We start from the raw sequence: 27,489 nt of genomic DNA on the forward strand, positions 1-27,489 counted from the left end.
GGCTACCAAGGGCTGCTGGATCTCCTGGTTGCTAACCATTTTAACTCTCCTTCCAATTCCCATGCAGACCTTTCTGTCCTGGGCCACCTCCAATGCCAGAGTGAGGCCACATGCAAGCTGGTGGTACAGCACCTCCTTACCTGTACCAACCTATCACTTGCCAGACTTTTGTCCAGCCCCCCCACCACTTTTCCAGCTTTCTCCCCCCCAACTACAATCAGTCTGAAGAAGTGTCCCAACCCAAAACTTCACCCATCCATGTTCTCCAATGATGCTGCCTAACCCACTGAATTATTCCAGCACTTTGTGTCTTTTTAAAAACGATAAATCAAAATGTGGAAGAATCAAATCGACAACACAACAAACAGTGGAAAAATGTCTTTATTTTATAACATTTCTAAAATGTGCCAAATATTTATTGCCTTCTATTTGACATATTTATGATGTTATTTTGCTTACAAAAGACGAGAGACCACAGTGTTTAATGGCATTCCGCCTCCAGCTGGCATTTTTTTAAAGAACCGTTATTCTGGATGAAATAATCTGCCAATTCACGAAGTGCTTTATAACGGTGAGATATTGTGTTCTTCATTGTTTTGGGCATTTCTGCATATCTGGGGAAAATTTAAGATTCAAGACGATCACTTTCAAAGCAAATATTCACAATATCTTTAGGTATAGATTTATAATTGTCACTTTTACTGAGGTATAGTGAAAGCTTTTGTTTGGCATGCAGTTTAATCAAATCAGTTTACATTGTACATAAATACACTCAAAATGGGGGGTTCTGGTGAAAATGGGATGGAATCATTAACATAGATTTAAGGTAGGAAAGGCACAAAATATTGGAGTAACTCAGCAGGTCAGGCAGCATCTCTGGAGGACATGGAGAGGTGACGTTTTGGGTCGAAGGGCCCCAACGCGAAATGGTTTTCCGCAGATGTTGCTGACCTGCTGAGTTACTCCAGCATTTTGTGTCTGTCTTTGGTAGAAACCAGCATTTGTAGTTCCTTTTTAATACATAAATACAATCTGGTCAAACCAAAGTACAATAGGTTGAGCAAAGTGAAAGTTACGGAGTGCAGAGAGTATACTTAGAACTAGAAATGGTGCTAGATTTACAGGCAGGAGATTTAAAAGAGTAAGGTAATTGTATCGGATGTTAGTAGATACTAACCCTGGGTACAAGCAAGCAAAGGGTGGACACGCTCTGGTGCCATCTTGCCCCAAGGACATGAGATCTATCCTCAAATTTAAAATAAAACCATGAGTTAGATAAAACTTCAATACATTCGAGCACTTACGTTTGGTCAAAGTTGTCAGGTTGAAAACATGGATCCCAACCGAAGTCTCGGGGTCCACGAGGATCAACTATTGTGCCCTAAACAACAGAAAATAAATCTAATCATTGCAGGAATTCAAAATAGCATAAATGTGCAATTAAGACACTCGCTTCCTATTTAAAAATTTCTGCAGTTAGAAAGGCCAAATTGTTCACCATATATTAACTGTACTCGAATGTAGCCGCTATTTCATTAATTTATTCCTGCCTTCCTCCAAAGGGAAGGGCTTTCCTGAACGTATTTGTAAATCTTCACTCATGCAGAGCTGTGCAGTCCAAGCATCTGTGTGTTCTGCGTGTGGCGAGGAAAATTTAAACGTTCCCCAGTGTAGTCTCACCTGAAGGGAGTCATTCATAATTTTAAATGGGAGTGGATCAATATCCATAAACAATTACCGAGAAGCAAATGTCCACTTCTGAGCTGGGCCACGTCCTCAGGAATAAGCCAAATATTCGTACTTCCACTTACTGTAACATGATAGTGACTTGGAAGCAGCAAATCTTCCTGATAAATACCTCATCCCAATTTTCTGTTTCCATGCCCGGAAATGCCAAAAAAAGATATAGTTTTCGAATTACCTGACTTGAATGTTTCTATCGCTTATGATCAGCCATGATCACATTGAATGGCGGCGCTGGCTCGAAGGGCCGAATGGCCTCCTCCTGCACCTATTGTCTATCGTCTATTGTCTCTGTTCTTTGCTGGGTTTTATGTTCTGCGTTTATGGGGTTTCAAATGGAGGAAAGCTCCCAGCTTAACCTCCCACTTTCTCATGGAGAGAAGAGTGAAGGTTGTTCCTCTTCAGCACTAGTTGCAACAACACCCGAGGGTGCCAAGCCTTAAGAGTGGAGTTGGTGCTCAGTGGTTTCTGCCCATTCTTTTAGCTCTCAATTGGCAATTGACCTATGCCAAAGGAAAATCTTCCCTTTCTGTTGTGTCTTTCACAAGTCTTGCAATCAATTAAATATAAACACTTTTTAAAGTGGAATTTGCAACAGCCATGTCGATTTGCAAGATAAAATAATCCCAATAGAATGCTATACAGCATGGCAACAGGTCCTTCAGCCCAACCTGTCCATGCTGCCAAAGTTGTGGCGCAGCGGTAGAGTTGCTGCCTTACAGCGACAGAGATCCGTGTTCGATCCTGACTACGGGCGCTGTCTACGGAGTTTGCACGTTCTCCCTGTGACCGCATGGGTTTTCTCCGGGTGCTCCAATTTCCTCCCATATTCCAAAGACGGACCAGTTTGTAGGTTAATTGGTTTCTGTAAGTTGTCCCTAGTATGTATGATAGAACTAGTGTACAGGTGATCATGGGCTGGCATGGATTTGGTGGGCCGAAGTGCCTGTTTCCGCTCCATGTCTCTAAATCCAAAACTGAACTAGCACCTCTTGCCCATACTTCTCCAAATCTTTGCAATGCATATAAATTATTATCCAAGTGTTTTTAAAATGTTGTAATTGTATCTGCCTTTACTATGTCCTCTGGCAGCTCATTCCATATAACCACCATCGTGTGTGTGAAAAAGTTTCTCCTTGGGTCTCTTTCCCTTGTCACCTAAACTCATACCCTCTAATGTTAGACTCCCCTGCGCTAGGGAACAAACTGGTTATTCACCTAATCCATGCCCCTAATGGTCTATACCTCTACAAGGTCACTCCTCAGCCTACATTCCGGGGAATAAAAAAAGACCCGGGCCTCCAGAGCCAGTAACATATTTAAAACCTTTTCCAGCACCCTTTTTTGCACACTCCCCAGGGCCCTTCCAGTTATTATACAAGCCCAGCCCTGCTTTGTCTAACTGAAATGCAGTATCTTCCATTTATCTAAATTAAATGCCCTTTGCCATTCCTTGTTCCAGTTGATCAAGGTCCATTGTAATCTTAGATACCATTGTAATCTTGGATAACATTCATTCTCCACTGCACCAGATTTAGTGTAATCTGCAAACTTACTGACCGTGTCGCCTGCATTCCCATCCAAAACAACAAACCACAGTGGAACCTGCCACCGATACTTATGGATCAATTATTAATTAACAATTAACCAATTGTTACAGGCCCCCAGTCTGAGAAATAACCCTCTACCACCATCCTATCTTCAACCTTAAAGCCAATTTCATATCCAGCTGATCCAGCTCATCCTGGATTCCAAGCGATCTAACCTTCCAAACCATCTCCCATTCAGTACCTTGTCGAGGTCTTACTAAAGGCCATGCAGACAACGTCTAATGGCACTGACCTCAATCTTCTTGATCATCTCTTCAAAGTGGTGAGACACAATTCCCCACTCAAAGCCATGCTGTCTCTATCTAATCAGTCCTTGCCTTTCCAAATACATGTAGACCTAACTCTCAGAATCCCTCCCAATGATTCCACCGATATTAGGCTCATGGGCCTGTAATTCATTGGATTTTCCTCACTGCTTTAGCCACCCTACAGTCTTCCGGCACCTTACCCATGGAAATCAGTATCAAATATCTCTGCCAGTGGCTCCATTGTTTCTTCCTTAACTCCCCACACTGACCCAGCATACACTTGATTGAATCCAGCGATTGATCTACCTTCATGTTTTAAGATTTCCAGCACCTCCTCTTCTGTAGGGTGCACTCTCTTCAAGATATCACTGTTAACCTCCGAGTTCCCTGAAAACCATGTCTTTCTACACAGTAAATATAGATAAGAAATATTCACAACATCTCCTGTGCCTCCACAAAAGATCTGCTTGTTGATATTTACAGAGCCCTACAATAGACAATAGGTGCAGGACGAGGCCATTCGGCCCTTTAAGCCAGCACCGCCATTCAATGTGATCATGGCTGATTATTCTCAATCAGTACCCCGTTCCTGCCTTCTCCCCATACCCCCTGACTCCGCTATCCTTAAGAGCTCTATCTAGCTCTCTCTTGAATGCATTCAGAGAATTGGCCTCCACTGCCTTCTGAGGCAGAGAATTCCACAGATTCACAACTCTCTGACTGAAAAAGTTTTTCCTCATCTCAGTTCTAAATGGCCTACCCCTTATTCTTAAACTGTGGCCCCTTGTTCTGGACTTCCCCAACATTGGGAACATGTTTCCTGCCTTTAACGTGTCAAACCCCTTAATAATCTTATACATTTCGATAAGATCTCCTCTCATCCTTCTAAATTCCAGTGTATACAAGCCTAGTCGCTCCAGTCTTTCAACATATGACAGTCCCGCACTGGGCCTATATCTTATAATTTTGGATAAAGATTAAAAGTAAACTCCACAGAATTGGGAAGGAGATTGTTCACCATTAGTGTCCCATAAAAACCAAAGATATTGTGGGCAGTTGTACTCTTTGCCAAGAGAATGTGGCCCTTCTCACGCATCTCCTTCGTAAACACATACCAGAGTCTTCCCGCGAAACAGCTTCACCGGATCGTCTGGATTTCCTGTGCTATATGCAAAGGTACAGAGCGCATAACCTGATTTGTCTTCAAAGCCTGCCAGCATCTTGTACAAACCTGGAAAGAGATACACTTCAAATGGTTCAAAGTAGCAGATGTTATTGCGAAACACGTAGCAAAATCTCTCTGAAAATGGCATCTTCTCTCAAATTAGAACTAATGAGCACACTGATCCTTAAAGCTTAAGGGTCGAATTTCCTCGGTCAAATATTTTCCTGGGACTCATCCTAGTATGAAGTACTGGAAGATTGTCAGCTTGCTTTCTTTAATCTTTCCATTTTTAGTTCCCAAAATAAAGGTCCTCAGAATTGTGAGGGATTCTGGTGAAGATGGGATGAAATCAATTACACTTTACATTGCCGGGTGGCGCTGTCAGCGATGGCAGCCTCGCCAACGTCTGTCTGTCTTTTTGTCTTTTTTGTTATTTTTAGTGTGTTTTAAAAAGTTTGTGTTAATGTTCTCTGGTTTGTTTTATGTAGGGGGTGGGGGAAACTTTTTTTCAATCTCTAACCTTGCCGGAGATGCGATTGTTTTGCGGATCGTATCTCCGGTCGCTCTGCGGCCTAACATCATGGAGCTGGCGGCCTTGCTCGAGACTGGCTTTGAGCCCCACCGCGGGGCCGTGGACTTGCCATCAGAGCCTGCAATCCCTTGCCTGGGGTCGACTCTCCAACTGCGGCCTGCGGATTTCAACATGGAGGAGCTCGCAATCTCGGGTAGCGGCTGATGTCGGGAAGCTCCAAAGTCGCAGAAAGTTCGACCAGCTCCGACCCGGGGTCCGATCGCCCTGCTCGGTTGAGCCGAGATCCCCCCGATGCGGGAGTTTGATCGTCCCGACGCTGAGGGCTCGACTGCCGACTATGGGAGCCAAGATTGTCCCGTCAACTGAAGGTTCGAGGCCCCCGACTGCAGGAGAACAAAGAATGAGGAATGTGGGGGAGTCACTGTGGTGGATGTTCATGTTAAAATGTATTTTGTGTGTCTTGTTGCTTTTTATTGGTATGACTGAATGGCAAATCAAATTCCTCATATGTTGTATAACATACTAGGCTAATAAATTATGATTATGAAGAGAACACTGATTTAAGACAAAAAATACACAAAGTGCTGGAGTAACTCAGCAGGTCAGGAAGCATCTCTGGAGAACACAGATAGGTGACCGTTCAGGTCGGGACCTTTCTTCAGACTGCTATTTAAGAGATTTAAGACAACTGGCAAAAAAAAACATACAAGGGGAGACAAGTAGAATTTGCTTTAAGTGTATGAAGGAACTGCAGATGCTGGTTTACACCAAAGATCGACACAAAATGCTGGAGTAACTCAGCGGTCCCGACAGGCCACATCTGTGGGTGTGTGGAATTCTCTGCCACAGAAGGTAGTTGAGGCCAGTTCATTGGCTATATTTAAGAGGGAGTTAGATGTGGCCCTTTTTGCTAAAGGGATCAGGGGGTATGGAGAGAAGGCAGGTACAGGCTACTGAGCTGGATGATCAGCCATGATCATATTGAATGGCGGTGCAGGCTCGAAGGGCCGAATGGCCTACTCCTGCACCTATTTTCTATGTTTCTATGCATCTCTGGAGAGAAAGAATGGATGACGTTTTGGGTCGAGTCTGAATAAGGGTCTCGACCCGAAACGTCACCCATTCCCTCTCTCCAGAGATGCTACCTGTCTCGCTGAGTTACTCCAGCATTTTGTGTCTATCTTTAGAATCTGCCTTATGTTCTAAATGTCATTGCCCAAAGGAATGACGCAAGAAAATTCTATATCTTTTAAAAGAGATAAAGAATAGTGGACATTCTAGACAATAGACAATAGGTGCAGGAGTAGGCCATTCGGCCCTTCGAGCCAGCACCGCCATTCAATGTGATCGTGGCTGATCATTCTCAATCAGTACCCCGTTCCTGCCTTCTCCCCATACCCCCTGACTCCGCTATCCTTAAGAGCTCTATCTAGCTCTCTCTTGAATGCATTCAGAGAATTGGCCTCCACTGCCTTCTGAGGCAGAGAATTCCACATATTCACAACTCTCTGACTGAAAAAGTTTTTCCTCATCTCCGTTCTAAATGGCCAACCCCTTATTGTTAAACTGTGGCCCCTTGTTCTGGACTCCCCCAACATTGGGAACATGTTTCCTGCCTCTAACGTGTCCAACCCCTTAATAATCTTATACGTTTCGATAAGATCCCCTCTCATCCTTCTGAACTTCTTATGAACTTCTTTGATCTGCAAAACCAATTCTGTAATCTGCTTCGTTGCAAGAAAACCTTGAAAAGTTAGAGCAATCTTAAAGTAAGAGGTTGTGATGTTTTGAATCACAAGCCTGTCAGGTCTATTTCAATTACTTCTCTATCACTGCATGGGACTCGAGCCAATCCATTCAGGGATATTTCTGGGCAGCTGGAGCGTTAGGTTTGAATCTCTGACAAGCTCTTGCAAAGTAGTACGGCTGATGGTTATGGAGCGGGCCATCTCTTTCTTAGTTAGAGGAGGATATGAGCTGGCAAACTGTCTGGAAAAATATACAGAGGTGGAAGAGAGAAGAAACTGAAAACACATTATCTGTTTATTTTTTTAAAAGCTGCATTCTGGAGTGGCGTCTGCTGTAAAATTCTACTGCCGTTTTTAAGAGCAGATTGCTTAAAATGTATATTTTAATAAAGGTCCTGCTTCCACGGTCAGTTTCATTTACAAATCTGAGATTTCTAACCCATTCTTCCCACATCAATTATCTATACACTGGGTATTTCACACAAAGGGTGGTGGGTATATGGAACGTGCTGCCAGAGGAGGTAGTTGCGGCAGGTACAATAACAACATTTATAAGACACTGGATAGGAAGTATTTAGAGGGATATGGGCCAAATGTGGTTAAACGGGACGAGCTTAGATAGGGCATCTTGGTCAGCATGGATGAGTTGGCCCTAAGGGCCCCTTTCCTTGCTCTATGATTTTTTAACTGAAAAGGTGAGAGCAAAGGAGTCATCGTCTTAGGATATTTAGAGCTACCTGGAAGGGTTGTCTCTCTTTGGAGTTCTCCACCACGATCGCTCTGTGGTTGCTCAGCCGTAAGAAGCATTCAGCATTGAGAACACTTGTAAGATTTGAGAAGTTTTCCCTCATTCTGAAAGCAACACAAAACCAAAGAGCTGCAGTTTGGACATTTTAAATGGGAGACTGGGGCTGATAGCGGAGAAAGGCTGCGGTCGGTTTTTTCCAAGGGACCAGCCACAAAAGCAAAAACCTTACAGCCCAGTCTCTAGGTTTCTGCAAAGCCACGGCCAGAACAATGGATGGGTATTGGCCATGCAGAAGCTTGCGAAACCAGGTCGAAGTCCAGACACTGGGGCACTGACATCAGCATACTCACAATGCCCCAAGCCGACCTACAGTTAATCTCGTTAAGGGGGCACAATAGCCCATAGAAAACTACCTGGTAGGTGATGGGAAACCAGTTAAACAAAATCACCTTGCAACGAAATACCAATTAACACCGTCTGGCCATCCCCGGTATCCCCGGACATAAGCGCAGATCAGAGAGAAAACTCATACATATCTTTTTAAACAAAGAGATTCCAAGATCTGGCGGGAGATAGGACGGGTCAGAATTGTATAACTGGCCACGACTTTTGGGTTTTAAACTCAAGAAGAAATTCTGGAAGAAGAAGCTGAAGCTAGAAGAAAACCTGCAGGGAACGCAAGCAGGCAAGTCAGAAGGAAGTCAAACGAATGCAGGAGGAAGAAACGACAGGCAAGGAGAACGGATGCAAGAGAGAGGAACAGGCACGCAACTCGAGAAGAAACACTGCAAAACGAACAGCCAGTAACCCCAGTAATAGCCCCATGGTGAGCATGTACTCCAAATCCTACATATCCTGGACATAGTTTAGTGTAGAGGGGAGGGTGGTTGTGAATAAACATTGGGTGTGTATTAAAATATGTGTTGGTCAATGTTGCGATGTGTCGTACGTTCCCCATCTTACAGTCGTGTATATGTCTTGTAGAACTGTGTGTGTTTTATGATTCATAGTTATAAGTATTCATGTGATTCGGTATGTGTTTTATAGACATGTCTTATAGAACTGTATAAGTATTCATGGACAATAGTCCCAAGCGCTCAATAAAAGCCTTTTTCATTTAAACCCTGGTTTTAAAATCTGGTCTGGTGGAATTTTTCTGCACTATAAACGCTCCTGCATCTAAGTCCAGTGTCTAGAACTGTAAGGGGTGAGTGGGTCGAACCACTCACGGGGAACCAGTGTGCGCTGCCTGGTCAAGGGATCAGAGCAAGGCACGGGGACCTTAGGTCGGGCGAAAGCTCGGCGCTGAAACCCCTTACACACTTGACTATCATATCATATCATATATATACAGCCGGAAACAGGCCTTTTCGGCACTCCAAGTCCGTGCCGCCCAGTGATCCCCGCACATTAACACTATCCTACACCCACTAGGGACAATTTTTACATTTACCCAGCCAATTAACCTACATACCTGTACGTCTTTGGAGTGTGGGAGGAAACCGAAGATCTCGGAGAAAACCCACGCAGGTCACGGGGAGAACGTACAAACTCCTTACAGTGCAGCACCCGTAGTCAGGAGCGAACCTGAGTCTCCGGCGCTGCATTCGCTGTAAAGCAGCAACTCTACCGCTGCGCTACCGTGCTCTTGGACATCTACTGGCGTGTGGATGGGGTGGGAAAATATCAGCAAATTTTTGCCACGATGGAACTGAATTTGAGAGGACTGCTTGAGTGGTTGACATCATGGCTCAATCGGCGCCTGTATTATGTTTGGGCTAGCGCCATCTTTAATCATTCAAAGCAATCAAGACTAAACCCACGTACTCAATCCAAATCCTTTTCAATCATTTCTCTCAACCTGTTAAACTCTTTCAATTAAGGAGACAGATTGTTGAACCATTTGCAAATATCAAATGGTCCATAACTTCCATTACCTTCTTACCCATTACTACAATTTGCACCAAGTCAACAACGTTTAAAAGACATTTCATATGTTCATAAGTCATAGAAGCAGAGTTAGGACATTCGGCCCATCGAGTCTACTCCGCTATTCAATCATGGCTGATCTATCTTTGCCTCTCAACCCCATTCTCCTGCCCTCTGATGCCATTGACACCTGTACTAATCAAGAAGCGGTCAATCTGCTTTAAAAATACCCAAAGACTTGGCCTCTATAGATGCCTGTGGCAATGAATTCCACACATTCACCACCCTCTGACTAAAGAAATTATTTATCTCCTTTCTAAAGGTACGTCCTTTTATTCTGAGGCTGTGCCCTCTGGTCCTAGACTTCCCCACTAGTGGAAACATCCTCTCCACATCCACTCTATCTGGGGCTTTCACTATTCAGTACAATTCAGACACGGTACATGGACAAGAAAGCTTTCGAGAGATATGGGCCTAGGTTAGATGGAGCATCATGATTGGCATGGACAGGTTGGGCCAAAGAGCCTCTTTCCCATCTGCTAGGCTCTATAACTCCACGTCAAAACACCTAGTGCAAAGTCAGGAAATTACTCACCTTCAGGTCGTAACTTTGTCAGGAACCATTTTCTAGACGGCGATGGTGGGAAAGAAAAGAAAGTTTGTTACTTATAAATATCAATGCATCATAAGATGCTCTATTTATGTAGACTATGTTTATTACTGATCCCAAAACTCTACCGCTGCCAGACTGTGCCAACTTAAGTCCAAATATAGTGCAATGAACTAAAAGCAACCAAGGCAGTCCGTAGTTTAGTTGGTTCATAACTTCACGATTATCATTACCGAGACTATCGTTCCATTCTAGATTTATGTCAATAGACAATAGCAGGAATAGGCCATTCGGCCCTTCGAGCCAGCACCACCATTCAATGCGATCATGGCTGATCATTCTCAATCAGTACCCCGTTCCTGCCTTCTCCCCATATCCCCTGACTCCGCTATCCTTAAGAGTTCTATCTAGTTCTCTCTTGAATGCATTCAGAGACTTGGCCTCCACTGCCTTCTGAGGCAGAGAATTCCACAGATGTCATTAAATTAATTCCACTCACTCCACGAGTGTAATTCCTGATACCCCTTCCCATCGACCCACTAAACCCTGGGAAGCTGTATTTGCCTCTTCACCCCATCAAAGCCCCTTAACTATGCTGTTGGAGCACAGCTATCTCTAGTTTCAACTTGTGTTTATACATTTCCATCTATGGACTTGGTTTTCTTTTACTTTGCAAAGTTGGGTTTAGGTTTATTATTGTCATGTGTACCGAGGCACAGTGAAAAGCTTTGTTTTGCATTCTATCCAAACAGATAATACTACACATAAATGCAATCAAGCGAAACTCAAGTACAATAGGTCGAGCAAAGGGGAAGATACAGAATGCAGAACACAGTTCCCAGTATTGTAATGCATCATTAATGTATTTTCCAATACATTGGCGAGAACAAACGCAGGCTCGGCGATCGTTTTCGCTGAATACCTCCGCTCAGTCCGACTCAACCAACCTGATCTCCCGGTGGCTCAGCACTTCAACTCCCCCTCTCATTCCCAATCGGACTTTTCTATCCTGGGCCTCCTCCATTATCATAGTGAGGCCCAGTGCAAATTGGAGGAACAGCACCTCATATTTTGCTTGGGCAGTTTACACCCCAGCGGTATGAACATTGACTTCTCCCACTTCAGGTAGTCTCTGCTTCCCCTCTCTATCCCGTCCCCCTTCCCAGATATTCCTGTCTCTGACTACATCCTATCTTTGTCCCTCCCCCTCCCCTGACATCAGTCTGAAGAAGAGTCTCGACCCAAAACGTCACCCATTCCTTCTCTCCCGAGATGCTGCCTGACCCGCTGAGTTGCTCCAGCATTTTGTGTCTGCCTTCCATGTATTTTCCAATGACAGGTTACCCAAAACTGCAAAGTATAAGGCACAAAATACGGGAATTATTCAGCGGGTCAGCATCCCTGGAGAAGACGGATAGGCGACATGTTGGGTCAGAACCCTTCTTCAAACAGGGTCCTGACTCAAAACGTCCCCTATCCATGTTCGCCAGGAATGCTACCTGACCCGCTGAGTTATTCCAGCATTTTGTGTCTTTCGTTGGTAAACCAGCATCTGCACCTCGGTGTTCCTGCAAATGATACACCTTAATGTCTTCTCTTTTCTTCGACACTCTGTGCCCTAAAATTCTATTGCCCTCGGTTCTATTTTTATCTACCTCCACTTCTAAGGATTCTTTCCATTCACCCAAGGTTTTTCTCATAACTGCATACTTGTGCTCTTTCCCCCCCCCAAACACAACTCCATTACCTCTCATTTGGGGGGATTGAGCTGCCTTTACTGCTGATGAACATATTTGCTAACTCTTACAGACAGGTGACAAGCAGCAACATTTCCTGCTGTCAGTTTACATTAGATTCAAACCTGCTAAATTCCTGCTTTTAGTATATACGCGCCATACCGCCTCTTGTGTACGACATTTCTAACCTACTCAGTATTAATACCCATTAGTCATAACTCTCTACATGTTAGGTATGTAACTTTATATCCCCATTTTTATTTCTTTTAATTCCACCATAATTTGTAACAAACCTTGCAAAACAGCTGACATTTTTGAAAATCCATGTACAACATTTCTATTGAATTACCAATCACAAGAGATAATCCCAAACCATTACTTACTTTTAATAAATTCAGATCGCCTCTCTAATTGGTCAATTTACAATTCTGTACTTCGAAAAGGTTTCCCATCATTAGACCATAGTCTCGAATGTCATGTTTTATGAGTCATACAGCCCAGAAACAGGCCCTTCTGCCCAACTTGCCCATGCTGACCATGATGCTCCATGTACACTCGTCCCACCTTCCTGCATTTGGCCCACATCCCTCTAAACCTCTCCTGTCCATGTACCTGCCCAAATGTCTTTCAAATATTATGATAGTCCCCTTTTCAACTACCTCCTCTGGCAGCTCCTTCCATATACCCACCACCCGCTGTGAAAAATTTTCCCCTCAGCTTCCCATTAAATCTTTACCGTCTCATCTTAAACCTATGTCCTCTGGTTTTTGATTACCCTACTGTGTGTGAAAGACTGTGCATTCACCCTCAGAATAAAGGGACATACCTTCAGAATGAAGACGAGGAGGAATTTCTTTAGTGGTGAATCTGTGGAATTAATTGCCAGAGACGGCTGTGGAGCCAAGTCGTTGGGTATTTTTAAGTGGCGATTGACAGGTTCTTGATTAGCAAAGGCACAAAAGGTAATGGGGAGAAGAATGGGGTTGAGAGGGGAAAATGGATCAGCCATGATCAAATGACAGACCAGGCACAATGGGCTGAGTGGCCTCATTCTGCTCCTGTGTCTTATGAAACAAAAAGTCTTTAATATATCTCGGTATGCATGACAATAACAACCCGAATCAATGATTCGTGGCCCACCAAAAGTAAGATCTGCCTACTTTAGAAGCGTAGTGATGAAAGTTCAGGATTTGGTAAACATATTTTCACATTTTCATAACTATGAGTTAAAATACGATTGGAACATAAAACCCGATCTTAAAATGAGAAATACAGATGCCACTAAGTATTTTGTTATTTTATCAGCAATGAAAGTTTAAACCCAACAGCACCCCCCCCCCCCCTCCCGGAGATTGGCCAGTAGAACAAGGAATGAAAGAATGGTTCACTGTTTTTTCTCCGGCATACATCTGAACCACAGAAAACGGGGTGCGAATGAAAACGGGTTTCCCATTGATCAATGGAGCGGAAGGTTTGAGGCAAGAGCAGAGAGAATCAGGGGGTATGGGGAGAAGGCAGGAACGGGGTACTGATTGAGAATGATCAGCCATGATCACATTGAATGGCGGTGCTGGCTCGAAGGACCGAATGGCCTCCTCCTGCACCTATTGTCTATTGTAATCCAAGGATCTTGGTTTAAGGGACTGGGTGTCCACTGTTTAATCTCTGGGACCTGCACACAAATTCAGAGCAGATTCATAGCAGTCATTTAAGAAACTCATAGTCATAGAGTTATGTACCATAGAAACAAGCCAAATTTGTCTGGGCCGACCAAGCTGGCAGGCTGGGGTGGACTCATTTGCCTGCATTTAGCCCATATCCCTCTACACCCTTCCTGGCCATACATCTGCCAAAATGTCTTTCAAAAGTCATAATTATATCTGCTTCGATCGCTTCTTCTGGCAGCGCGTTAGTTTCTGAGTGAAAAGGTGGGTTCTCAAAGTCCATTGCCTCTGACCCATCTTAAGCCTATGGCCTCCAGTTTTAGAATCCTCTACACAAAGAAGACCAAATGTTCGATTTATTCAAGGTCCTCATGATCTTGCACACTAATGAGTCATCCCTCAGGCCCCCACACTCCAGGGGAAAAAGGTCCCAACCTAATCAGCTTCTCGCTGCAACTCAAACCCGCAAGTCTGAGTAACACTCTGGTGACGCAAGGAACTGCAGCTGCTGGAATCTTAAACGAAACACAAAGTGCTGGAGGAACTCAGCTGGTATGGTAGCATCTCTGGAGAGAAATGGACAGATGACGTTTTGGGTTGGTATACTTCTTCAGATTGATTGTCACAAGGTAGCTCCTTGTGACAATCAATCTGAAGAAGTATACCAACCCAAAACGTCATGGCGGCGCTGCCATAGCAGCTGCGGCTTACCTGCAGTCCATTTGTCTTTGTGTTTTTGTTGTTTTTGTTGTCTTAATTGTAGTTGTGATGTGGTGTTTTTGTGTTTTTGTACTATGTGTGTATGTGGGGGGGAGGGGGGGAACTGTAACATTGTAAATATGTGTCCCTTCCGAACGGAGACCCGACCTTTGTGTTCTGGGCCGTGTCTCCGTTCCTGCTGCGGCCTACCATCGGCCCAACTCCTGGAGCTGGCGGCCTCCAGGGCTCTGGTTCGCAGAGCCCGCGGACCAGACTCACCATCAGCGGAGCCGGCCGTTCTCGGAGGCTGCGGGAGCGGCTGCGACTCGCCTTAGGCTCGGGCCGCGTGGATGCCGACATCGGGAGCTCCGGCAGCGGCAGTGTGTTCGCCCGCCCCGGATCGCGGGGCTTGGGTCGGCCCGCCGCGGATATTTCACCGTCCGGCGCGGCCTGAAATAGGCCACGGAATTTTCTCTGCTCGGCGGGGGCTTCAATGTCGGGAGCCCCGACCGCCCCGACTTGCAGCGGGGCTTGGGTCGGCCCGTTGCAGACATTTCACCGTCCGGCGCAGCCTGGAACATGGCAACGACAACAGCCTGACCGCAGGAGAAGACGGCAGGGGAAGAGAAAAAGACATTCTGGCCTTCCATCACAGTGAGGAGGGGACTGGAGGAGACTCACTGTGATGTATGTTTCTTTTTGGGGGGTTTTGTGTTGGTTGGGGTTGTGTAATTTGCTTATTTTATTGCTCTTATTGTTGGACTGTGGGTGACGAAATTTCGTCCAAAAAACTTGTTTTTTGGATGACAAATAAAGATATCTTGAATCTCTATCTTGATACAAAGATCTCTCACCCAAACAGGAGGAAGGGTGTGCAATTTGGAAAATGATCCAGTATGTACGATCATCCTAACATTTGCTGGGGCAATATGTACTGCAGAGAGAGGTGATGCAAGATAACAGGTCAAATTGCATACCTGCTTTAAACATTTAACTCCCACATACAAGAGTCATTGACATTGTACAGGCTGGGGAGGAAATATTATAATCCTATTTTATTTGCACCCTGTGGTTTAGATACCAACACAACTTCACTTTGAATGCCAGCTGCAATACATTTTGGACACATCAAGATGAAACTCCCCTTACTCCAACCTAAGGTGTCAGGAGTGGACGTGAAAGAGGTATGACACAGAACAGGTGTGAGCAGGTGATCGATGGTCAGCATGGGCTCGGTGGGCTGAAGGAATGTTTTCGCGCTCTATCTCAAACTAAAACGAAACCATCTTCTGATACCTGTCTAATCATTAATCGCGGGGCTTGGGTCGGTCCGCTGCAGACCTTTCACCATCCGGTGCGGCTTGAAATAGGCTGCGGGATTTTCTCCGCCTGGCGGGGGCTTCAATGTCGGGAGCTACGACCGCCCCGACGTGCAGAGGAAGCGTCTTCGCCCGCCCCGGATCGTGGGGCTTGGGTCGGCCCGCTGCAGACCTTTCACAGTCCGGCGCGGCCTGGAACGTGGCAACTTCATCAGCCTGACCTCGGGAGAAGACGGCAGGGGAAGAGAAAAGACATTCTGGCCTTCCATCACAGTGAGGAGGGGACTGGAGGAGACTCACTGTGATGGATATTTCTTCTTTTGTTTTGTGTTAGACAATAGACAATAGGTGCAGGAGCAGGCCATTCAGCCCTTCGAGCCAGCACCGCCATTCAATGCGATCACGGCTGATCACTCTCAATCAGTACCCCGTTCCTGCCTTCTCCCCATACCCCCTCACTCCGCTATCCTTAAGAGCTCCATCCAGCTCTCTCTTGAAAGTATCCAACGAACTGGCCTCCACTGCCTTCTGAGGCAGAGAATTTCACACCTTCACCACTCTCTGACTGAAAAAGTTCTTCCTCATCTCCGTTCTAAATGACCTACCCCTTATTCTTAAACTGTGGCCCCTTGTTCTGGACTCCCCCAACATTGGGAACATGTTTCCTGCCTCTAATGTGTCCAATCCCCTAATTATCTTATATATTTCAATAAGATCCCCCCTCATCCTTCTAAATTCCAGTGTATCCAAGCCCAATCGCTCCAGCCTTTCAACATACGACAGTCCCGCCATTCCGGGAATTAACCTAGTGAACCTACGCTGCACGCCCTCCATAGCAAGAATATCCTTCCTCAAATTTGGAGACCAAAACTGCACACAGTACTCCAGGTGCGGTCTCACCAGGGCCCGGTACAACTGTAGAAGGACCTCTTTGCTCCTATACTCAACTCCTCTTGTTACGAAGGCCAACATTCCATTGGCTTTCTTCACTGCCTGCTGTACCTGCATGCCTGATGCACTAGGACACCCAGGACACCCAGATCTCATTGAACTCCCCCTCCTCCTAACTTGACACCATTCATGTTGGTTGTGATTGTGTGTGAAATTGTTATTTTTATTGCTCTATTGCTGGACTGTGGGTGAACTTTCATTTCACTGCACATCTTGTATGTGTACGTGACAAATAAACTTGACTTGACTTGACCATACCAGCTATCCCGCCTCTGTACTCTGTTCTGTTCCTTCTGCAGTTGTACAGGGCCCTAGTGAGACCGCACCTGGAGTACTGTGCGCAGTTTTGGTCTCCAAATTTGAGGAAGGATATTCTTGCTATTGAGGGCGTGCAGCGTAGGTTTACTAGGTTGATTCCCGGAATGGCGGGATTGTCATATGTTGAAAGACTGGAGCGACTAGGCTTGTATACACTGGAATTTAGAAGGATGAGAGGGGATCTTATCGAAACATATAAGATTATTAAGGGGTTGGACACGTTAGAGGCAGGAAACATGTTCCCAATGTTGGGGGAGTCCAGAACAAGGGGGCACAGTTTAAGAATAAGGCCATCTAGAACGGAGATGAGGAAAAAAAATTTCAGTCACAGAGTTGTAAATCTGTGGAATTCTCTGCCTCGGAAGGCAGTAGAGGCCAATTCTATGAATGCATTCAAGAGAGAGCTAGATAGAGCTCTTAAGGATAGCGGAGTCAGGGGGTATGGGGAGAAGGCAGGAACGGGGTACTGATTGAGAATGATCAGCCATGATCACATTGAATGGCGATGCTGGCTCGAAGGGCCGAATGGCCTACTCCTGCACCTATTGTCTATTGACCCGACTATCCTTAACTCAAGCAAAAGCCCATTGATCGACTGCATACACATTTTGAGAGTCAATGCAAAAGATCACACACGGCAGAGTGGAGCAGCGGGAAGAGTTACTGCCTCGCAGCGTCAGAGACACGGATTCAATCCGGACTTCAGGTGCCGGCAGTGTGGAGATTGCACATTCTCCGTGACCACATGGATTTCCCCCGGGTGATCCGGTTTCCTCCCACGTCCCAAAGACGCCAGTTTGTAGGTTATTTGGCTTCTGAACATTGCCCCAAGAGTGAAGGGAGTGGATGTAAAAGTGGGGTAACATAGAACTAGTGCGAATGTGTGAACGATGGTCAGCATGGATCATGTCACCTGTTTCCATGCTGTGTCTCTAAAGAAAAAGTGGCAAAGTCCTCATTGATTTCTTCCCAAGTGGTCATGCAATCATTTTAATATAAGAGTTTCTCCCTCATTCCTGATTCATTCAACAGACAGAATACTCTGCACCTTCCATCTCCAATCCTTTTGGCATATTACACATCTTGATTCGGGAGCCTCTTGTTCTTCAACACACCCCACCTTGTTCTTGGCTAGGGTCCACTGGTGCTATTTGGCACTGCTGGATCCATATCCCAGGGCTGCAGATCTTTCCAAAGCCCAGGCTGAAAATCTGCAAACTCAACACAAATCCAAGCCCAGACAAAGACTTCTAAATGTGTTTGAAAAAAAAGGTTCCATGGCAATCACGTACTTCACTGACAGAACTCTGGGGGTTCTCTCGGGAAACATTCTTGAACTGTGCTCAAGGCAAAGAACACAATCTAATCCCCTCAAGCCAACCCATACTTCACAATCACTGATGGGTTCCAGTACAATATGCTGCCATGCCTTTATTACTATTACTTCTGTTGTTGCCGTCTTCAAACAGGAGTGGCCCATTTACCATGACTGCATTGCGGGTTTAGTAATGAATGTATAGAACACAAAGTGCTGGAGTAACTCAGCCGGTCAGGCAGCATCTCTGGAGGACATGGACAGGCCACATTTCAGGTCGAGCCCTGACCAGAAACGTCGCTTATCCGTGCCCTCCACAGATGCCACTGATCCAGCACCATTCATTTTTTAAAGTTTAGTTTAGAGAAACAGCGCGGAAACAAGTCCTTCGGCCCACCGAGTCTGCACCACCCAGCGATCCTCACACATTAACACCACCCTACAAACTCTAGGGACAATTCTTTTACATTTATACCGAGCCAATTAACCTAAGGTGGCGCAGCGGTAGAGTTGCTGCCTTACAGCGAATGCAGCGCCTGAGATTCGATGCAGGTTCGATCCTGACTACGGGCGCTGTCTGTACAGAGTTTGTACGTTCTCCCCGTGACCTGCGTGGGTTTTCTCCGAGATCTTCGGTTTCCTCCCACACTCCAAAGACGTACAGGTTTGTAGGTTAATTGACTGTGTAAATGTAAAAATTGTCCCTAGTGTGTGTAGGATAGTGTTAATGTGCGGGGATCGCTGGGCGGCGCGGACTCGGTGGGCCAAAGGGCCTGTTTCCGCGCTGTATCTCTAAATCTAAATCTAAAATCTACAAACCTGTACGTCTTTGGGGTGTGGAGGAAACCGAAGATCTCGGAGAAAACCAACGCAGGTCACGGGGAGAACGTACAAACTCATTGCAGACCACACCCATAGTTAGGATCGAACCTGGGTCTCTGGCACTGTTAGGCAGTAGCTCTACCGCTGCACCATCGTGCCCCCCACAAGGTTCCAGTAGATGCAGTTCCTTGCATCTTTCCTTGTCGTTAATGTCTGGTTTATAAGTCCCATGATCAGGCAATAATAACCACATTACTTTGTCGACCTATTAACTGTTGGAAAGAAGTTGTATCTTTTAGTCAATCACGAATATACAGTGCGAGACACTGCAAGGAAACTGGCCCCTCAGTCCACACCGACCATCCATCACCCGTTCGCACTAGTTCTATGTTATCCCACTTCCTCATCCACTCTCTGAACACTAGGGGCAATTTACAGTGGGCCAATTAACCTACAACCACACACGTCTTTGGCACGCGAGTGGAAACCGGAGCACCTGGAGGAAGCCCACACAGTCACAGGGAGAACTTGCAAACTCTGTACAGACAGCACCCGAGGTCAGGATTGAACCCAGGTCTCTGATGCTGAGGCAATAGCTCTACCAGTTGCATTATTGTGCTGCCTGATTACATCTTGTGATATCTCATGGGTAGAAACAATTAATTGAATAGGAATCAAATCATGAATAGGTATAACACATGTACTACAATTTATGCTCTAGGCAGTCAGCAATGAATTATTTTTAAAATATTGTCAACTGAAGCTGGTGCAATGTGTGTGAAATGCCTGCCACCCAGTGGCGACATTCAGTAGTGTGTCTCATCATAAACGGGCTCAACGTAACCCAAAAACTGAGAAAGATAATGAGGTGCACTTTAGTCAGTTGGACCTGAACAAACTTAATGTTCAACAGAATAAAATCTCCACTTTTCCCCAAATGTGCCTTCCAATGTCTAACAAACCAGTGAAATTATAGCGTCATAGTCACACAGCATTGAAATAGGCCCTTTTCTCACAACTTGCCCACACCGCCAACATGTCCCATCTCCACTAATCCCACCTGCCCACCCTTGGCCCATATTGTTTTTGGGCCATGGGACCTATAAACATGTCAGTCTGAAGAACGGTCCCAACCTGAAACACTGCCTGTCCAATCCCTCCTTAGATGCTGCCTGACCAGCTGAGTTCCTCCAGCACTTTATGTTTTCTTCAAGATCTTGTATCAACGTCAATAATGAATGAATCTACAATGCAGTCACATTAAAGCATAGGTTAGCTGCTTGCAAGGAAGATACTTACCAACTTATTATAGAAAGTGCCTAAAAATCTCAGACCAGCACTACAAAATACTTGCTGAGAAAGACACATCTGCAAAATCTTTTGTCAGCCCAGATGCCACCAAGTTACTGGTTTCTCCCTTTATTTGCACGGTGGAAATGTCAAATGCTAGAGGACACCTTTAAGGCGCGAGGGGGACAGTTTAAAGGAGATGCGTGAGGCAAGTATTTCACCCCAGAGAGCAGTCGATGGCTGCAGATGAGGTGACTGAAGGAAATTCGATGAGCGTGAGGCCTCAGGTAGTCACAGGAACTGACAGGGTGGAAGGCTGCAGACCACGAATAGGAAGACGAAACCACCAGGGGGCCTCGCCTGCAGTCTGTCTGTCCTTTTCAAACTCTTTTTGTTGTTTTTGGTAAGTTTTTAAAGTTTGTGTAAATGTTCTCTGGTTTGTTTTATGTGGGGGGGGGGGGGTGAGGGGAAACTTTTTTTCCCCCAATCTCCTACCTTGCCAGAGATGCGATTGTTTTCCGGACCGTATTTCCTGTTGCTCTGCGGCCTAACATCGTGGAGCTGGAGGCCTAGCCTGGGGCTGACTTTGAGCCCCACCGCGGGGCTTTGGCCTTGCCATCTGAGCGTGCGATCCCTTGCCTGGGTTCAACGCTCCAACACGGCTTGTGGATTTAACATCAAGGAGCTCGCGGTCTCGGGTTGAGACTGAAGTCGGGAGCTTCAAAGCTGCACGAGGTTCGATAAGCCCCGACCCAGGGTAGATCACTGGCATGGGGGGGAGGGGGCTGAGATTCCCCCCCGATGCAGGAGCTTGATCACCCCGACGAGGAAGGCCCGCTGCCGGCCATGGGAGTCAAGATCGTCCCGTCAACGGAAGGTTAGAGGCCCCAACCACTGGAGGACAAAGAAGGGAGAGATTGAACTTTTTTTTCTCTCGCCTTCCATCACAGTGAGGAATGTGGAGGAGTCACTGTGGTGGATGTTCATGTAAAACTGTATTTTGTGTGAACTGTTGCTTTTTATTGTTATGACTACATGGCAAATGAAGTTCCTCGTATGTTGCAAAACATACTTGGCTCATAAAGTATTATTGTGATTGTGATTAATTAGACTGGTCGGAGATATGGTGAATCGAAGGGCCTGTTCCTGTGATGTACTGTTCTGCGTAACAACTGTTTTTTCCTCAAAGCCATTTTGATTCTTTGAAGGGTCCGTGAATACTGGTCGAGAACTCTGGAGATATTAAAGCCAAGGTTTGCAGAGGTCGCCAGTTGCCCCAGCACAGACAAGACATTCAACGTGGCATCCTTGCGCTATAGCGCGCACTCCAGTAAAAGTCACACCATGCAGTAAACCCACCGAAAAAAGGAAACAATAAACAAAACGGCAGCAACACTCCACTTACATGTATGGACCAGGAAGCCCACCAAGTGCATTAAAGCATAGACACGAGTCTTCTACTATAACAGGTCCTTGGACCTAAATGGATAAAATTGCCATCTATTAAATTTCACAAAAACACGTAGCTGTAATCCAACGACCAAATTAGTTTAAGATTAGACTTCATTGCCATTTGTTTTATCGTAGCATGGAGCCCACTAGAAGCATAGTTCTCTTATGTAAAATAATCCTTATTGAACTTATTAAATAAAAAAATAGCTCTTCACCAAGACTAAGTGGTACAGATAGTAGAGCTGCTGCCTCACGGCGCCAGAGACCCGGGTTAGATTTTGGCTTTAACCCAAGATCATAAGTCATAGGAGCAGAATTAGGTAATTCGGCCCTTTGGGTCTTCTCTACCATTTGATCATGGCTGATCGATTTTTCCCCTCTCAACCCCATTCTCCTTCCTTCTCCCTGTAATCTTTGACTCATTCACTACACAAAAGCCTATCTATTTCTGCTTTAAAAATATACCATGACCTGGCCTCCACAGCCTGAGTGGCCATAAATTCCACAGATTCACCACCCTCTGGCTGAAGAAATTCCTCCTCATCTCCATTCTAACCCGCTGAGTTCATCCAGCACTTTCTTTTTTGCCCTTGAAATCCCAACATCTGCAGTTACTTGTGTCCCCAGAGATTACTACATCATCTCCTGATTTTTAGATTTAGAGATACAGCGCACAAACAGGCCCTTCGGCCCACCGCCCAGCGATCCCCGCACACTAACACTATCCTACACCCACTAGGGACAATTTTTACATTTGCCCAGCCAAATATAACATCTTGCCCGGGTTACTTGAAAACCAAGCTTCACGGTAACAAGGCATAAACTGGATTGACTTCCAGTTTACTAATAGCAGTATTAATAAATTAAATTTTAAATGTGGTTAAATGGATTTTTGTGTGGAGTGTGGGCATGTACGGGAGATGCATATCTGGTTTCTGGGTTGCATATCTGGGTTGGGAGCCTACTTTAAAAGTAATCGCCGATGGCCATAAACGTCGCAAAAATTCCCACGCTTACCTGACCGTCAAACTGTCGCCTCCAATCTACCTGTCAAATATCCTGACGGTTAAACCCAAGTATTTTATGGTATAGTCAAATGACTTTACTTAATTTAATATTACATGCTTCTAAATGCACCTAAGACAACCTAGCAAACCTGGGGACAGCATGCGACAGCGCCCGCAATAAGCAACGATACCTGGCGACAAGCCAGCTGTCGCCGAGAAATTTCAATCCAGTTGATTTCTCAACGACGTGCCGAGATTCACTACGATTCTTTGAAGAATCCTCATGATCATGCCCGCGACACCCCGGCGAACTGTCGGCGACAGCCTAATCACCGGCAGTCGCCTTAAAATCGCCTAAGTTGGACAGGCCCTTAAGTCTAGCGAAGGCTTAGGAACAGATTACCTGGCTGTGGATCATTGTAGAACAGGACATGATGCAGGGAAAATAGAGAAATGTAGGGAAGAAAACTGCAGATGCTGGTTTAAATCGAAGGGAGATACAAAATGCTGGAGTAACTCAGCAGGTCAGGCAGCATCTCTGAAGAGAAGGAATGGGTGACGTTTCGGGTCGAGACCCTTTCTTCAGAAGCGAGAAAGAAAGGCAGCATAAAAGTGATAATAGCATTATATATATCAAGGATACAGTATTGGAGTCATTGCGTGAAGGCAGATGTGATTAGTTTAACCTGGCATCATGTTTGGCACAGACATTGTGGGCCAAAGGGCCTGTTCCAATACTGTCCTGTTCATCCATCATTCTGCTATGGAAGTTTGAATCTACTGCGTCTGAGAAATTTAACTTTAGATAATTAAAGTGAATGCAGCTCCATAAAAACTTTTGTTAGGCCGCATGTGGAATATTGCGTGTAGTTCTGGTCGACCCATTACAGAAAGGAGGCTTTTGAGGAGGTTTACCAGAATGCTGCCTAGATTAGCGGGTCTCAGCTACAAGGACACAATTTGGGTAAACTTGTAATGTTTCCTCTGGAACACTGGAGGTTGAGGGGAGACTTTTTTTCCCATTTTTTAAGAGATACAGCGTGGAAACAGGCTCTTCGGCCCACCGAGTCCGCGCCGCCCAGCGATCCCCGCACACTAACACTATCCTACACACACTAGGGGCAATTTTTACATTTACCCAGTCAATTAACCTATATACCTGTACGTCTTTGGAGTGTGGGAGGAAACCGAAGATCTCGGAGAAAACCCACGCAGGTCACGGGGAGAACGTACAAACTCCATACAGACTTGATATAAAACTCTGAGAGCCATAGATAGGGTGGACAGCCAGAACCATTTTCCCCTTGGGGTGGAAAGGTCCAACACTAGAGGGCACAGCTATAAGGTGAGAGGGGAAAGTTTAATAGAGATGTGCTGATTGTGCCTGGAACCAATTGCCTGTGGTAGTGGTGGAGACGGATATGATAGTGGTCTTTAAGAGACTTTCAGAATGGGCAATCTGTGCAAGGAGTAGAGGGCTACAGATCATGTACAGGTAAATGAGAATCAGTTTAGCTTGGCATCAAGTTTGGCACACACATTGTGGGTCAAAAGATTCATTCCTGTGCTGTACTGTTCCATGTTCTACGTTCTAAATAAATCTGGAACTATAGGTAAATTGAACGTGCATGGAGCAGCTATATTAACTACTAGATTGCCGCAAGGCACCATATGATGAGTGTGAAGAAGGGTCTCGACCCGAAACGTCACCCATTCCTTCTCTCCCGAGATGCTGCCTGACCTGCTGAGTTACTCCAGCATTTTGTGAATATATGATTCTCCATTATCCTTCAGTGAAGGAAATCTGCCATTCTTATTCTGCCTGGCCTGTCCACGAGTACAGACCTAATCAACTCTTAACTGTGAATAGCTACATAATACTGGAGTAACTCAGCGGCGACAGGCAGCATCTCTAGAGCGAAGCAATGGGTGACTTTTCGGGTCGAGACCCTTCTTCAGACTGTTTGAGATGTTTTGACCCAAAATTCCTTCTCGCCAGAGATGCTGCCTGTCCTTTGTTGAGTTACTTCAGCATTTTGTGCTGATCTTCGGTTCAAACCAGCATCTGCAGTTCGTTCTTACACAACAACTTTTAACTGTCTCTGAATGGCGGTGGCATTTCTGGACGTATAATCTGGCTGCAATGACCATGTCACCTGAACATACAATTTCAAAAGCCCTCGCCCATCTGATGGCCTTCTCCAAAGGACAAGAGCGTAACACGAGAACAGATTATGAAAATCTTTGTGATAAACACTTACCTCTTTGGCCGCTTCCTCACATTTCTTTATTGCAATTTCATCAGGCTCACCCTGGTACTCTGGTACTGGAGAAAAATTATTAAAAACACAGAAACATCTCATCTTCTAATTCTTATCAAATGTTACGAATAAAGTCCAACGAACAGGACGATACTTACAGTCAATCTTTTTGGAAACAAGTGTGAAGGGGAACTTGTCACCTAGAATTTGAACAACCTGTATAGGAAGAAAAAAAAAAAAGAAAAAAAAAAAGAGTTCAGGATTCCAGCAAAAGAACACAAAGTGCTGGAGTAACTCAACGTGTCGGGCAGCATCTCTGGAGAACATGTTTCAGGTTGAGACCCTTCTTCAGACAGTATTAACAAGCATTTGCAATCCTTTGTTTCTACATTCTAACGATAGGATTTTGTATTTCTATTTTTGTTTTGGCTATAATTTAAAAATAGCATTTTGCTATCCGATGAGATTTTTTTGGGCATATATATTGACAGGATATTCCGCTAGAGTAGCTTACAATCCAATGGTATGGCCACTGAATTCTTCAATTTTAAATAACACTCCCCTCCCTTATCTCCCCTCTCCTCCTTGTGTGCCACCCATTCCTCCTACTATTCCAACCCCTCATCCCCTTCCACTGATATCTCTTCCTCTGGCTTCGCATTTCATCAGATCAAGTGACAGGAGCAGAATTAGGCCATTCGGCCCATCAACTACTCCGCCATTCAATTATGGCTGATCTCTCCTTCCCAACCCCATTTCTTCCCTTCTACGCATAAATCTCTGACACCCGTCCATACAAATCAAGAACCTATCTATCTCCGCCTTAAATATATCCACTGACTTGGCCTCCACAGCCTTCTGTGGCAAAGAATTCCACAGATTCACCGCCCTCTGACTAAAGAAATTCCTCCTCATCTCCTTCCTAAAAGAATGTCCTTTAATTCTGAGGCTATGACCTCTAGTCCTAGACTCTCCCACTGGTGGAAACATCCTCTCCACAACCACTCTATCCAAGCCTTTCACTATTCTGTACATTTCAACGAGGTCCCCCCTCATTCTACTAAACTCCAGCGAGTACAGGCCCACTGGCCTGTACGCTCATCGTATGTTAACCTACACATTCCTGAGATCATTCTTGTAAAACTCCTGTCGACCCGCCCCAGAGCCAGAGCATCCTTCCTCGGATATGGTGCCCCCAAATTGCTCACAACATTCCAATCGCGGCCTGACCAGCGCCTTGCAGAGCCTCAGCATTACAACAAAGACAGGCACAAAAAGCTGTTAACTCAGCAGGGCAGGCAGCATCGCTGGAGAGAAGGAATGGGTGTTTTTGTACACAAGCCCTCTCGAAATAAATGCTGGCATTGCGTTTGCTTTCTTTACTGCCGATTCAACTTACAGATTAACTTTGTGGGAATCCTGCACCAGCACTCTTAAGTCCCTTTGCACCTCAGATTTCTGGATTCTCTCCCCATTTAGAAAATAATCTACACCTTTATTTCACTCCCCTTTTCTCCTCAACTGATACCTTGTTGTCTCCTTTTCATCTCTTGTCTTTGTCCACCCATCTCCCAATCAAACTCCCTCACCTGTATCCACCTATCACGTGCCAGGTTTTGTCCCACCCCCACCTCTCTTTTCCAGTTTCTCCCCCCTACTAAAAGGTCTGAAGGGTCCCGACATGAAACGTCCCCAATCTACGTCCTTTAGAGATGCTGCCCTGCCCGCTGAGTTACTCTGTTGCTTTGTGGGTTTTTTTTGTAAAACGGCACCAGGAAAGAATAGAGACCCCCAGGTCCTCGCCTTCCTGACAAATATCTTTACACCTAATGAAGCATCCTTCACAATTCTTCAGTCTGAAGAAGGGTCTCGACCCGAAACGTCACCCATTCCTTCTCTCCTGAGATGCTGCCTGATCTGCTGAGTTACTCCAGCATTTTGTGAAATAAATACCTTCGATTTGTACCAGCATCTGCAGTCATTGTCTTATCCTTCACAATTTAGTCTCCCCCTCCCCTGAGGCTGAAGGGTCGCGACCCGAAATGTCACCCATGCATGTTCTCTCCAGAGATGTCCGTCACGTTGTCCCACTCCAGCGTTTTGTGGATATATCTTGGGTGTAAACCAGCTCCTGCAGTTCCTTCCTACGTATTAGAATTGAAATAACCCGACCCGACCCACCTCCTCCAATTTCTTGGCGTTGCAAGTGACAAACACCACACATCCAACGTGTTTCCCAGCCATCGCTGCCTTTAGCGGTGCTTCAGACAGAGAGAGGAGGAAGAACGCTTCCGGGTGAGAGCAGGAGGAGGCCGCCGCTGA

At 45.5% G+C, this 27,489-nt stretch overlaps 2 protein-coding genes across 2 annotated transcripts in view; one reads left to right on the forward strand and one right to left on the reverse strand.

Moving 5' to 3' along the window:
* mettl13 (methyltransferase 13, eEF1A lysine and N-terminal methyltransferase) overlaps nt 1-27,489 on the forward strand; it is a 100,263-nt gene that overhangs the window by 49,751 nt on the left and 23,023 nt on the right. The gene's annotated exons all lie outside the window — the stretch shown is intronic.
* Nucleotides 385-27,440, reverse strand: itpa (inosine triphosphatase (nucleoside triphosphate pyrophosphatase)). Its single transcript, XM_078407802.1, has 8 exons — nt 27,349-27,440; nt 25,326-25,383; nt 25,168-25,232; nt 21,853-21,926; nt 10,319-10,350; nt 4,717-4,832; nt 1,305-1,381; nt 385-614 (listed from the first exon to the last, which is right to left on the reverse strand). The coding sequence occupies exons 1-8, from the start codon at nt 27,409-27,411 to the stop codon at nt 482-484; spliced, it is 618 nt and encodes a 205-aa protein (XP_078263928.1). The 5' UTR covers nt 27,412-27,440; the 3' UTR covers nt 385-481.

The sequence above is a fragment of the Rhinoraja longicauda genome, chromosome 11 (assembly GCF_053455715.1).
Source record: "Rhinoraja longicauda isolate Sanriku21f chromosome 11, sRhiLon1.1, whole genome shotgun sequence".
Taxonomy (NCBI): Eukaryota; Metazoa; Chordata; class Chondrichthyes; order Rajiformes; family Arhynchobatidae; genus Rhinoraja; species Rhinoraja longicauda.

Bases quoted from the DNA above. Each gene is read 5' to 3' on its own strand.
- itpa (XM_078407802.1), bottom strand. From the start codon at position 27,411: ATGGCTGGGAAACACGTTGGATGTGTGGTGTTTGTCACTTGCAACGCC. The intron at 21,927-25,167 runs GTAAGTGTTTAT...TTATCCATTTAG, and splicing joins GTGAGGAAGCGGCCAAAGAG to GTCCAAGGACCTGTTATAGT. The intron at 4,833-10,318 runs GTGAGTAATTTC...ATCTCTTTCCAG, and splicing joins GACAAAGTTACGACCTGAAG to GTTTGTACAAGATGCTGGCA.